The sequence below is a fragment of the Clupea harengus genome, chromosome 16 (assembly GCF_900700415.2).
Source record: "Clupea harengus chromosome 16, Ch_v2.0.2, whole genome shotgun sequence".
NCBI lineage: Eukaryota > Metazoa > Chordata > Actinopteri > Clupeiformes > Clupeidae > Clupea > Clupea harengus.
This window is the reverse complement of record NC_045167.1, coordinates 15591337-15606480: the sequence shown is the minus strand read 5'-3', so window position 1 is coordinate 15606480 and position 15144 is coordinate 15591337. Positions and strand designations below refer to the sequence as shown.

Below are 15144 nucleotides of genomic sequence, written 5' to 3'. Positions count from 1 at the left end.
TGTGTCTGAAACTTCTAAACAGTGCTTGGACGTACCCATGCATGTGAAAGAGATCATAACTAGGATTGATCCAAGTGGAACAAGCACAGGAATCGGAGCGTCTGAAAGTGGGACATTTGGAGAGTTAATGGAGGTCAAGTGACAATATTCTTTTGGCCAGACACACTGAGTCAGCCACGCTAATGCGCTATAGTGGTTAAGAATAGCCCTTCAGAGTACTGAACTGAATGTAGGCTAGTTGTAAGTTTGACACTTTAAATGTTAATCAAAGCACAGGGAAGTTGTGCATGCTAATGGAACTTAAGTTATGATGCCATGACACGGACTCAAGTACTCAAGGAACAAAAATCGACACCTTTAGAAACCAAAAGGACCTGCATGGGCAAGGTTCTGTGCAGATCAGAGTTTTCATTGTCAGTGCCTGCTATATTCTGTTTGAACTGAACTTCGATGGAGAGGTGAATATCTGAGCCCATGTCGATGTTTTTCGGAATGGGTAAGCCGGTGACGACAAAGTAGTTCTGGACTGCAGTCTTGTCTGGAAAGATAGTGCAGTCAGGATTACTAATCCCATTGAAAGACATAGCAGCAGCGTGGAGCACGTAGCCCTGGGACTAGGAGTGTTACAGCAGGAACAGGAATAGGAGCTGCTGTGTCCCTTATCAGGCACAAGAGAGAGATGCAGACCGCTGCCAAGTTTATCTCTCCGCAGGATATCTCTAGCTTTGAGCAGGTGCCCCACTGTGTCTAGGGAGACGTGTGTGTGTGTGAGAGGGAGAGAGAGAAGTGAGCAATGTTCTTTTTGTGAGTTGTTCAATTTCAGTGTGTGCATGCGTGTGCATTGTGTCCTTTCTTCTGTCCCAGTAGGTTTGCACACAAGCCTGAGGGGCTTAGGGCTATGTGGCCTCTTAGGGCTTTTTTTGGCAGGATGGATGCATCAAAGGAGAACAGGCGCAGCATATCATTACACTACTGGGCTCCTCTCATTAATCTCTCTCTCTCTTTCCTCTCTCCCTCTCTGTCTCTCCCCTCCCCCCTTCCCCCCTCTCCATCTCTCCTTCTCTCACACTCTCCTCTTCTCAGGTGTTCTTGCTGTTGTGCATCTCTGATTGGATGGTCCACTCCATGTGGCGCAGTGGGAAGGACCCAGACAGCTTCTCCATCCCGTACCTGACGGCACTAGGTGACCTCCTGGGCACCGCCCTGCTCGCCCTCAGCTTTCACTTCCTGTGGGTCATCGGCGACCAGGACAGCGACGTGGGCGACTAATGCCTCCACCTCTCCTCGTTCTCTCACTCTCTGTCTCTCTCTCTCTCTCTCTCTCTCTCTCTCTCTCTCTCTCTCTCTCTCTCTCTCTCTCTCTCTCTCTCTTTCTCTATCTTTTGACCACAGCATTGGAGGAGGCGGGTCACGTCCGTGCCTGAGCCAATCACAAGTGGCCTCCCACAGTGACTCAGCCAATCAGTTCGCGCCTGGAATGTTCTCTACCTCTCCTGTTGGGGAGGAGCAGAGCTGCCTATGTCATATGAGATTACTCAGAACATACAAATGTGGAGTTACACATTCCCAGTCATCAGTTAACCAGGAGGATGTTCCTTTCATGTGTGCATGTGTTTTATAGGGCCATTCTTATGCAGGGTGTTTTTGTACGACGGTGTCCTTTCTCATCTCCGCGAGGAGAGGAGAGGGTTGACCCGTGTTCACAGAGCCAGCCAACCTCTTATTTTAACGGCCAGCCCCGACGCCTTTGTGATGTGCTTCATAAAATTGATGGCCCCCCGACTCTGACCAAGGCCAAGAAGACTGACGTGGGGAAGTTAAATACATGCACTGACGCACACACACACACACACACACACACACACACACACACACACACACACACACACACACACACACACACACACACACACACACACACACGTACTAAGGCTTTGGAGCTGCTCTTTGGCACTGCATCTTGAGCAGTGTTGGGACTCTGCAATGGTTAGCCAAACTGTCACACACACACACACACACACACACTCACATTCAAGAGTTCTTCCTCTTGCACCACAACACACACACTGGGGTTATCAAGTAGCCTCCATAATCGCCATAGCCAAGCACTGATAGTGTAATTGCCACACACAGATACACACACAGGAACTGTTCAATCCTCAGTTGCAGTTCACTTCAGAATAATTTGCTTGTATTGTAGCGTCTGTGGGCGGTGCTCTGTGTGGGCCTCCCTGGCGAGACGGGGCCCTGATAAGGCCCCTGATCCAGAGGCTCGCTGTCGGCCCCGCCGTCTTTCTTTCTCCACACCACTTGCCAGCAGCTGTCAGCGCTTTGGTCGACTCTGCAGCGAAGGGTGTGTGTGTGTGTGTGTGTGTGTGTGTGTGTGTGTGTGTGTGTGTGTGTGTGTGTGTGTGTGGAGGTCCGTATGCCAGCTCTGCGCCCAGTCTGTCTCTCATTAACACGCACACAACTCTCACACAGACACAGTTGCCAAACGTTAATCTTCTTTTTCTTTTTCATCTTTTTCCATTTTTTTTTTTTCTAAACACAGGTCGCAAAGGTCACATCTTTAAATGGTAGATGTTGCTGAAGCACTTTTTTGTATGCTGTAATTCAGATCTGGCATTACTTTTTGTTGTCCTTTCGAGGTGCCGTTTCATGTGTGTGTGAGTGTGTGTGCATCTATATGTGTGTGTGTGTGTGTGTTTTAATATACCCACAAGGCGTTTTGTTTAGTTTTTTTGTCCGAGACAGTGGCAGCGGTGTCACGCCTGCCAGCCAGTCGTTGCTTCTTTGTTCTTCTTTTGTTGTTGTTATTGTTTTTCTACTCACAGAGACGGTTTAATAAAAAATATAACTCCCCTCTCTGTCTGTCCTCCCGCTGAGCCCCGCCACTGATCCCTCTGAGGCCTGACAGCTCACCGGCTGCCTGGACACACTAGACTCCATTTATCTTACACACACACACACACACACACACACACACACACACACACACACACACACACACACTCTCTTGCACTCTCACTGTCAACCACCCACCTTCTCTCTCTCTCTCTCTCTCTCTCTCACAGTCTCTTTCGGTCTTGCACTCTCTCTGTCACACACACAAACACTCTTGCACTCTCTCTGTCAAACACAACTTCTCTCTCTCTATCTCTCTCTCTCTCTCTCTCACTCTCTTTCGCTCTCACACCCTCTCTGTCACTCACACTATCTCTCTGGCTCTCTCTCCCTTTCTCTTTCCCTCTCTCACTTTCTGTCTCCCAGTCTTTTTCTGTGTGTGTGTGTGTCTCTCCACTTTGTTGTTGGGAACACCATGTTCTGTGATTTCCCTTGCATCCGCACCATGTTACCATGTAGGTAGCATTTCAGAATCTCTTCATCTGACAATCTCAGGTGTTATCTACTCTAGTACATTTTGCAGCACATTGTTTTGCGGTGAGTTATGCCAAAGGTGTTGAACCTGGGACTCTACCCACCAGGGGATTGTTTTCATTCTCACGCCTTACACAGCTTCATCATCATCTTCATCTTCATCTCACTTACACCAAGTACATTTGGGTCCTTCCACCACTTCACGGTTGCCAGGCTACCATCTCAGGGATCATTGCACTTCCTCTGACAGGAAGAGAGATTTAGTAAACAATGCATGTATGATGCAATGTGGAGGGTTCTTCTGTGTGTATGCTTTCCCTTTAAGTGTGTGTGTGTGTGCATGCGAATGACTAGGAGGGTATTCCAGAAAGCAGGTTTAATAAACTCTGAGCCTAACCCTGATGATCCCTGGGATGGAGAAACTCTGAGTGTTCCATTCCAGAACACCCAATCTGAGTTGGTGCATGTTGACTCTGAGTCAGGCGCATGCTTCAGCAGCAATGGCGCTCCGATACTACGAGACACCATGGCAACCGGCAAGAAAACAAGGTCGTCCCACTTCACCTCACTGGTGTTAGAAGTTCTGCTTCAGCAGCAATGGAGCTCCGATACTACGAGACACCATGGCAACCGGCAAGAAAACAAGGTTGTCCCACTTCACCCCACTGGTGTTAGAAGTTCTGACACGTTCTATGGGCAGTATGAGCACACACAGAAAAAAAAGCAACAGCAGCAGAACTGAAATTGCGGATTGTTTGTGCTGTAAGGTAATCATTGTTTGTGCTGTTGAGGATTTTAATTAATAAAACTTTTCAAATAAAAAAATTCACAACACAAATGATTGCACGAACGATCAAAAAACAAACTGCAATGCTTTTATTAATTTGCTGCGTGAGTCAATGAGTTTGAATGTAGTCTATTTATTTAACATTTAACGACACTTTCTTTGAATATTAAGATACAGATGAAAAAGCAGTAGAATATTATTGAAGAAAATTGTAAAAGGGAAACCATGGTAACTGACCCAAAGTTTGAGTTACCTCTTGAATGGACAACCTAGAGTTTCCCTCATCTCCAGGTTAACAAACTCAAGAGTTGGGCGTCTGGAATACCCTAGGTGTGCTGTAGGAAGCATGACACTAAGACCTTCATGTTGAAGGAGATACTGTCCTTTGTGCTGCTGTGGCACCGCTGGATTGACAAGCCCCTGGACGACCTCTGTATGCAATCACAGTCATGCATACAAACACACACACACACACACATATCTTTACTTTTAGAGGGGGGTGATGCTGGACTCATCTCCTCAAAAGCCTGAGTGATGAGAGAGCGTCACACTCTCATACATCTGCTGTTTCTCTCCGCCCGTCTCCTTTCATGTCCCATAGGGCATCTCTCTTCTTGGCTCTCTTTCTTTCCTTCCATCTCTGCTTTTCACTCCATCGTCTTCCACACTTCTGTCATCCTCTCATCCTCTCTCTCTCTTCTTTCTCCCTTATCGTAGTCTGCAGGCGTTTTCACAAGGATTGTTCTCCCCGTTTCATCACCCACTGAAGTGTGAGACCACATTAAAACTAATTACACTAATGATTCCACTCAGTGGCAGCCTGACTCCTAACATTTATGGCACCCCAAGTTGAGTTTTACAGAGCTGGTATTGTCCTATAAATATGAGCACACAGACATGCATATCCTCCACCAAGCTGAACGTGCCTATACACGTTTTACCCATTGGGGCACACACATCTATACACCACACACCACTCCTCCATGTGTGTCTGCAGTCGGACATATTTACACACGCACAGATGTATGTATGTGAATGGTACGCACCGTTTGCACAGCCACATTCTCTTAGCAGGGTCTCCACAGTTCAGATCTCCATACGCATCTCGGCTGAGTTAAGACCTTGGCCACAACAGTGTGCCTACTGTATATCCATGTGTCTAGACAGCCTAGACTTAACAAGCTTCTGAACCCCATACTTCGGAGGGGCTTTTTTTGGAGGGTAGGTGGGGGAGACCGCAGCAGGGGACCACTGAAACCTGAGGGTGGGGGGTCTGACAGCATTAGTCCCAGATGGGGGGGGCACACATTATTCCCATCTTTCATCTGGAAAAGCAGTTGAACCATTAGAGCCATTTGTGTCTGGCTGTAGACTTACTCGGGCTGCCAGGAAGCTCAACCCCCTCACAGACACTTAGTAACTGCTAACAACAGACGTACCTCCTCTACACAATCAGTGATTGAGAAGACTGGGGCCCAAATTACAACCAGACGCTGTTAGCCAGTTAACTAGCCAGCCATACAGACATTTACTGTAACTTGCATACACGCCACAGACATAGACCTGTAGAGTAGTGCTTTCGTCTGTATGTACGTATGAATGAACAATATCTTTTTATGGTCTGAATGGGACTGTAGTGATTTCAAATGTTGTCACCTGGAGGTTATTAAATTCCCACAAGGCTACTGACTAAGGGGGTTCACAGTAAATACTGTATTATTGGAGGGATTTCTCCCAAATGGTCCTAAAATGCCTTAAAGGTACACTCCGCGATTCTAATCACAGAGACTTTTTTTTTGCATTCAATTAATCACCTCCTCGTGGCCCTCTAGCTGTCCGTTCAGTGTTTGTGCTACAAACAAAAAACTAAAACTCAGGTGTTTGTACACAGTCCTGAGGGGTATTCTAGAAAGCGGGTTTAGTCACCTACCTGGGTATGTTTACTCAGAGAAAGCAGTAAGCCTGAGTTTTTGGTTCCAAAAATACAGGCTAGGTTAGTATCAATGGAAAAATACGCTCTGAACATAACCTGCTACTTTGTCAGCGCTAGACAAATGTCAGAGATCTAATTTGCAGAAATCACTTTAACTAAATACATACACAAACACTTGTTTTGTGTTTATTGGGTCTTCTTTATTTCCTGAAAAAAAAACAAATACTCATATTCCTTAATCACTGGGCAATAATGATCATATTAATTTTGATATGACATGATAATAAGTAGCCTATAATTCTCAGTAGGTTCTCAGTTGGTTTCCACCTTAGGCTCTTCATTAACAAGCTGAATGGTAAAGTAGTAACGCAATTCAATTATTCATACATTTAATTATACCCTTGAATTTACGTCCATGTGATTGGCTGAAATTGTAAGAGACATCTGATAGGCTGCAGAGAATGTCTTTTTGAGAAAAAAAAATGCATTTGTGAATCAAGCAATGCAGTTGTATAATGCATTTGTGTCATGAATGTCTCGAAAATCCACAAATGCATGGATGTTCACCAATAGTGAGGGGTTTGTCAGTCTGTAAATAAATGTAACGGCGTTTACATTTGTGAATCGCGTTACATTTATTTATGAATCAGGAAAACATTTGTGAATCATGTGAAATTTATTTGTGAATCACAAAATACATTTGTGAATCGTGTGACCTTTTATTTCTGAATTTTGAAACAATTCTAACTCCATATAAATAGTGTTCTGGAACAGATAACTCGGAGTAAGTCAGGACAGATTCACTCAACCCTAAATTCAGGCTTTATGCCAGGCAATGTAAACCATGCTTTCTGCCTAACCCTCTGGGTCGGACCGAGCCATAAACAACCCCAATCATCAACATCGACCATTAACATCAACACGCTGCATCTGAATATGAATCGGGCAGAGGTTGGTGTATGATTACTATGTGCGTCGCAGATTTCGGAAATTGATTGATTTCCACATTTGTGTGTGGGTGGGCCTATAATAAGATTTCAAATGATCCGTTCCAAAAGCTATTTTATGTAGGCCCCTACAACAGCGTTTAATGTGGACTAGGTAGCCTATTTGGATTTGTTATGTTGAAAGCCCACTGAGACTATTTGTGAGAGAAGCGAGATCCCTCAGACACTGCCGAGATAAGAATGAAGAATGGCTGTGGAACAGTAACTCTCTCTCTCTCTCACACACACATACACACACACACACACACACACACACACACACAGAGAGAGAGAGAGAGAAACCCAGAGAAGAACATCCTGACTACGATGGCGACAGCCATATGTACCGCTCAATCAGAAGAGATTACTTTCTGTCAAGAGCAGAAAATGACACTGCTGCTGCTGAGACTCAATCTCTTTCCATCGTGCTCTCCCCTCTCTCTCTCTCTCTCCTCCTTTCTACCCCCTTTTCCAGATGTTACTTTGGTAACTTCCAGCCTCCCGCCCTACCCGTTTTGCTGGGCTACAGCCAGCTGTGAGGAGATGTCTGCGATTAGTCTATTCCACCTCCGTCCTTCGCACCGTCTGACAGCTCATGCTCCGCCGGTCACCGGCGCTCGTTAAGTTTTCATCTCTTCGTTCGGGGATCGTTTGTTAAACACTCCCTGCTCCCCAATTAAAGCAACCTCTGCTCCAGAGTTTTATCAGCACAGTTCGGTCAGCATGTCTGTCTGTGCCACTGTGGGAACAGTTTGTTCATCGTTTAAATTTAGTTTTGTTCCAATGCCAACCTATATTTCCCCTGGAGCCTACGTTTTCAAAACAGTTTACATATTTGAACCGGAACAGATTGGTATCGTGCTTCATATGGACAGTTTAAGGGTTGTGTAAAAGTCTGTAAAGACACGCTTTGTTTGAGACTTGAGCTTCTCAAACTAAATTCAGCCCCATCTGAGAGTTCCTTGAGTGAACCCTTGAAAGTAATAGACCCAACCTTGGCGAGGAACCATACAGCTCTATGTAGATGCCCAAAGAACGTTTTCGTCCTGGAGAGCGGTAAAGGGAGTCAAATACACACCAAACCGACATCAAAGAACTTGTGGTGACGAGGCTTACTGTTGCGTCGCCTCACGTCGCTTATGTCTGGGCCAAAAGGTTGCACTTGAACCCACCGCAAAGACTACAGCCAACGACCAACTAGCTCATAGCCTTCGTTCTGCTATATTTATTTACAGCTGTTTCAGTGCAAATGCCGTGTACTTGGATACACGGGAGTGTGACAGACTTTGAGCATTGGTAAACGGGAACACCATGAACACTCTAAACTGAAATAGTTGTCAGCTCAGTTATGTATCATGTCTTGTTAACCAGTCATGTTCTTGTATAGTGTAGCCTACCTTTTAACATGGACATTCCATTGAAAACCACATAAATTATGAACAAAATGTTTACAAACAGCAAACCTCTTAATCTGAGGGATATAATACCATATTTCTACAATATTTCTTCAGTGTACTCATTGAACTGCCAATCAGAGTGATCTCTCTCAAACGACCGATTCACCGCCGATTCAACATGCTCAATCAGCCGAAAACGTGTCAGTGTTTTGGGGAGGCGGGTGAGGCCTGAGGAGCAGACAGAGATTCCTCTCAGGTGGGTGAGAATCCTCCTGGACTCCCTCAGGAGAGAGAGTAAGAGGCCAGCTCAGGCCAGAGTGCAGCTTGGAGCACCTCCATCATACTTCAAGAATAGAGGGCAGGTCATTGGGCATCCGCACAGGGCACACAAAAGCCTATTCAGATGGAGGTGATCAAAGCCCAGAGATTTACTTTCTGTGCGTGTGTGTGTGTGTGTGTGTGTTTGTGTCTGTCGGTCTGGTGACCAAAGAAATTCTCTACCTACCTATACAAATTATGGCTAATATCTTTTACAACAGAATTCCCCTACACATCCATTATATCCAACAGCTCTGGGATGGGCAAAATCAAAATGGCAGCTTATTTGTTTGCTTATTTGTCTCTACTGCACAAACCCACCCAGTCTTTTTTTTTTTTAGATCAGCTGCTATGTTTACAAGCTTAGAGCTTTCCCCTCAGCTGTGCCAGAGTCTCCCAGAGTTACACATCCTCTCTTTCAGACTTCAGTACATTACAGTAAATTACCTGCCTGCCAGTACCCTGGGGTGGCTCTGTGGCACAGACGGATGAGTAGTGTGTCTGTGTCTGTGTGTGTGTCTGTGTGTGTGTGTGTGTGTCTGTGTGTGTGTGTGTGTGTGTGTGTGTGTCTTCATTTCCATGAAGATGGAGCACCAATCCATTCCCTCCCCCCTTCCTTTCCTTTACTCCTGCTTAGAGATCAATCTCATTTGGCAGCAGCAAAGACCAGTGCTCTTGGAGTCACTGGCCAATGACACTGTGTATGTGTGTGTGTGTGCGTTTGTGTGTGTGCGTGTGTGTTTGTGACAAAGTTGAATGGACAACGGACTGCAGTATTGGGTGCCAAATTTGTGTATTTATCTGTAATTATTTCTTCCATTAAGATCCTAATGATGACAGAGGAGAACGTGTCGCTGCAGTGCAGGTACTGCCTATGGAGAGTTGGCACAGTATCCATCCAAACAGAAATTACACTACAGTGGGCTGAATTGGGATGAATGATCCCATATGACTGTCACATTACGTTACATAAAAGTGTGTCAGTTGTTATACCTGTTCATATGTATATGTGCATGCTTTATGAGTTTCCCTTTAAGATCACTATTGAAAACAGCAAACCTAAGTGATGTAAACAATGTTAACTGAATTGACAGACAACCTCAAACTATTGTAGATGGTTACAGTGCAGTTGCAGTTATTTAGTGATTTCATAACTCCAGTTTCATGTCTTATTGCAAAAAGTTTTTTTGATATAATTCTGAGCCCTTACTTAGAGGAAAATCCCCACTGACTTCTTTCCACAGAGTTCTGCTGTGGGATATCGCATGATCCATAGTGGGCTTAGAAGTGGCTTTAAGAGGCGTCTTTTTTTCCACGTCTCATTTTTCTTGGCCCACCTGTTCTGGTATGCTCTCTTTGTGCTTATAGCCTTGAATCCATATAACCATAAATATCCTACACGTGCTGATATAAAAATATGCAATAAAAAAACTATGAGCATGAACGAAGGGTTTAGCTTCAAAAACGGATCGAAGAGCCCACAAAACCACAAACACACATACACACACACACACACACACATGGAATCATGAAATAAGAAGTCCCCCCCCACACACACACACGTGCACTCTGGAATTTCCAAACCATGCCCTTCCCCATACAAAACACAGCACCCCTGATGTGGCATGGCCATCAACCCTAATGAGAAGGAAGAGTATCTTCAAGAGCTAGGAGGGGATGGCGTAGGTCATACCAAAAGAAGACCAGAGTGGGAGAGAGAGGGAGTGTATGTGTGTGTCTGTGTGTGTGTGTGTGTGTGTGTGTGTGTGTGTGTGTGTGTGTGTGTGTGTGTGTGTGTGTGTGTGTGTGTGTGTGTGTGTGTGTGTGTGTGTGCGTGTGTTTCCCTTTTACTGATAGGCTGAAATATAGTGAGGTAGCTTGCAGGGCAAGAAAGGTGAGCAAGAAAGGTGACCTCCGGCAGGAGTTGGAAGGAGTAGCTGCAGTGTTGGCTCACTCCTGGAGGCGACATTTGACAAATGCAAATGCCTCTGTTTAACCTTGGAGTAAACCCCTGAACACACACATCACTCTCACACACACACACACACACACACACACACACACACACACACACACACACACACACACATACACACACTCTCTCTCACACACACACACACACACACACACACACTCTCTCACACACATACATTCACTCAAACACATACTCACACATACACATACACACTCTCACACACATACATTCACTCAAACACATACTCACACATACACATACACACTCTCACACACATACATTCACTCAATCACATACACACACACACTCACGCATACACAGACACACTGACTCACACATACACACACACACACTCTCACACACATACATTCGCTCAAACACACACACACACTCACGCTTACACAGACACACTCGCTCACACATACACACACACACACTCACTCTCACACACATACATTCATTCAAACACATACTCACACACTCACGCATACACATACACACTCACTCTCACACACACACACACATTCACTCACAGTGTCTGTCACCTTGGGCGGGATGCCGAGGAGTCTTCAGTGATCCATTTGCTACACTTGCTTGGCCCTGGGAGACGAGTGAGCCAATCAAAAAGACACTCGCCAAAGGGTGAATAAATCTCCGCTAAGGAGGAGGATACAGTGTCAGTGATGGAGAGAGTATGAACAGAACAGTCTTCAAAGTGAACTCAGTGTCAGATGAGAAGAAAAAAGAAAAACATAGACTTCAAAAGGTGACAGATCTGTGCGCTTGTATGTGGAATGCGTGTGTGTGTGTGAGGAGGGGGTGGGTGATAAAGAGAGCGGCTGTGTGCTTGTTTGCGAAGTATGAGTGTATGTGTGTGCTGGCAGATGATAGGACTCTTCTGTGTGTAAATGTGTGTAATGACAGATGACAGGACTCATGTATGTGTGTGTGTGTGTGAGTGTGTGAGTCTGTGTCGGCGGACGTGTATTTGAGCACACTGTCACTCTGAATATGTTTCTTCTGTTCCCATCGAGTGCCAACACCCTGTGGTGCCCTGCTGAGAGAAAGCTATGTTCACCGGGAGCGCGTCTCTTTTAAACGCCCCACAGCTCGGAAACGTGCTGACTGACACTTCCTTTCAGGCCTGTTTTGGTATTTATTAATGAGAGACAGGTCTATGTTGCTGGAACCATGAAAGCCTGTTTTTAGTTTGTTCTCTCTCTCTCTCTCTCTCTCTCTCTCTCTCTCTCCTCCTTCTTCTCTCCTCCTCTCTCTCGTTTTAGAACTCATCAGCCCATTCCACAAAGGTCCCACTTGAAAGACAGTGCGGCTCTCAGTAGAGAACATGTATAATCAGAGTGATTGGGGCCCTTTCGCAGACTCAGGGCGGACGGCGCACTCTGCAAGGTCAGCCATGTTGGATAGGGTTCAATGACATCTGCTCCCAGCAGCTACCGATTCCAACCATTTGTGAGGCACCTGCTGTGTCCAGATCACCCCCCCCCCCCCCCTCTCTCTCTGTGTGTGTGCATATGTTGGTGTGTGTATGTGTGTGCCTATAGGCGTGTGTACAAATGTGTGCACAAATGTGTGCCCTGTATACCACTTGTGTGGTCAAGTGTGTGGTTATATTAATTTATAGTTACACATAAGTGAATATGGATTAATGGAATGTTTATATTTACAGTGAATGAGCCAAGGCAGGTGGAGGCTTGGCTGAGGCTATGGCCATTTGTAGCAAAGAAATGTTATGGCACTGATGACTGTATAACAAACATTTACAAAGAATTTAGACCTACTTTGATTCAGAGCCCCAGTCTACCTTTTGATTTGCCAAGGGCACAAATCAAGTAAATGGCGAATGTTAAAACATGTTTTTATAGAGGGTTGGCCCGGCGAAGTGAGAGGGTGAGAGAGAGAGAGTGCTGCAAATCTTTATATAAACTGAATCAGAGTAAATATCTGAGAAGCCACCAACGAACATCCGACCTCTGGCAGGGAATTTATAGATGTGGTTAGAATTAAGGGTGAGGAGAAAAAAAAAATCATATCCCTCACATGTACTGCCTGCCACAAAATGAAAAACCATCCATGGTGTGTCTCCATGGCGACAGCAGAAAACAGGCCTGGCACGGGGACTCATGGGCAGGGTCGATCATGAAGGTTGGCACGCCACTTGGCACAACCAGGTGCCTAGACCCCCATGTGGCACTGAGGGCCAATGTCAACCTTTGACACAGCGCCATGGCAAACAGGGACCCTCTTACAGAGATACATGCAATCTGACACCTCCTGTGTGTGCTGGGCACCGATCCAGAGGGCAGGCTTAAGGGCACCTCCATGAAACTTGACACCTAGTTTGACAAATGGCACTCTTGCGCAAAAATGGTCAACAGCCACAACACTCAATGAAACTGGCAGAAAATGATGAAAACAAACCAATTGCATATTTACAGTATTTGTGCTGTACATCAAGATCCATCACTACAGGTTGAAATAAATCCTAATGTTCTTGATGTCCCTTTTTAAACCCTGTGTTTTTACAAACCAAAGGTTTAAAAATAAGTTAATGAATCAGAGTAATACTAGAATAATATATTGTGATCTTTCATCTGATAGCACAAAGCATTAGCCATTTTAACAAAAAACTTCCTGTCCTGTCCTAATTATCAGTCTGTCTGTCTGCGTTGAGTAGCCCAAAAGTATTGAATGTTATGTGTGAAATTGTTTTAGTATGGGTACTGTCTGCTAACCATGATGTTGAGAAATGATCCAATGAACAGAGATACCAGAAAGACTTTCAATTTGTTTCATCTTTATTGGGAAGCCAGAAGAGACCCAGAAAGACCCACAGAACACATTCCCCCAAGGAACACATTTGCCCCTCCAAAACACAGTCTGTACAGTTGCTGTTGTGGGTCTTGTTTTTGTTTGTTTGTTGCTGTTTGCTGTTGTCTGTGTTAGTGTGTTGACTGGACTCAGTGAACCAGCAAGAGCCTGTCTGCAACGAGCGCCAGACTGAATCCAGGTGTGTGATACCATGGCGACGGGAATAAATAAATAAATACGAAACAGACAGGGAGCAAATGAAGGGTCGCGTCGGCGTGAGAGCTGCTGCCATTCAGTTCTGGCCACAGTCTTCTGCTTGTACGCGCACACACACACACACACACACACACACACACACACGGACTGAATGAACCCCAAATTCAATCTGTCAACACCTTTATGAACAGAAGACAACACTCAATCTTCTCATACATCACCCAACCAACGCAACCAACTGACTTGCCTCTTTTCAGGGACATGTAGCGATTTGTTGGAGAAGCTCTAGACCAGTGGTTAATTAACACCTGGATGCTTTGGGAGAGCTCATATGCCTTAATCAGGGAAATATTCGCTGAGCTAGGACGAAAACCAGCACATGAAGTAGCCCTCCTGGGACAGAATCATGCTGCCCCTGCAGTATTCACACCACAAAAATCCATCCTGTTAACATAGTGCAAAAGGAATGTGGTGGTATTGACCAATTAACCACACCCATTCGGGGCTATGGGCCAATCACAGCTCAGAACCCTCACAGTTGCTGTCAGAGACATCTATCAATAGAGGAGCCTGTTTTGATATGCTTGCTGGGTCTGCAGACGATCGAGCACGAGGTGACACAGTCAACCTGCAGTCAGTAATCCCAAGGTGAGCAGATGATATCTCACAGTGCTTTTTCTCTACGTGGTCTGGCTTAGGTGTTCCTTTTGATGCAAACTCAGTATTGAGCTAGAGGTGTGATCTTCTCTGTTACATTGCCATTGCTGGGTTTTCTCTCAGTAATATGGAGTAATTCGTTTTCTAGTTAGTCGGCCTGATCAAACCCATCCATCAAACACAGGAATGGAATGCGGTGTTGTCTTCATGTTTGCTCAGAGGTTGACAGACAGAGCGGAGGGTTCACCCTTTGGGTGAGGCCACATGTCTCCTCAGGGCTCTGAGGAAGATGGTTTCCCAGTGGAGGTTACACACACACACACACACACACACACACACACACACACTCAGAGGCCATAACTCATCTGATATTCTGATGACATCAAATTACAGACCAGGACCGCAGAAGCTACATTTGGCTCTTAACATCACTGATTTATTGACTACAGCCTACATACATACACACACACACACACACACACACACGCTCACACACATCACCCATGTACCCAGGCCATAGAGTCAGTCCGTCCTAGCAGATGGCTTTAGATTCATAACGGTGAACAAAAAACAAACAGTTTACAACAAAACTTTGAACAACACACATTTTACAGTAGCTACACAACATAACTGTCTAATGTGTGTGTGTGTGTGTGTGTGTATGCATA

General features: G+C 45.3%; 1 protein-coding gene and 1 long non-coding RNA gene across 2 annotated transcripts in view; both read left to right on the top strand.

The window, feature by feature from the left end:
* The window catches only part of slc41a2b (solute carrier family 41 member 2b), a 31803-nt gene extending 28941 nt beyond the window's left edge, over positions 1–2862 (top strand). Inside the window, exon 11 of the mRNA XM_012823497.3 lies at positions 1084–2862. Coding sequence (XP_012678951.1) covers positions 1084–1269 — 186 coding nt within the window. The 3' untranslated portion in view covers positions 1270–2862. The remainder of the gene's footprint in view (positions 1–1083) is intronic.
* Positions 2863–3227: 365 nt separating this feature from the next.
* Positions 3228–4203, top strand: LOC116224092. The gene is made up of 2 exons (XR_004165424.2): positions 3228–3927; positions 4025–4203. It is a non-coding gene; the product is annotated as an uncharacterized LOC116224092 (long non-coding RNA).
* Positions 4204–15144: the final 10941 nt, after the last annotated feature.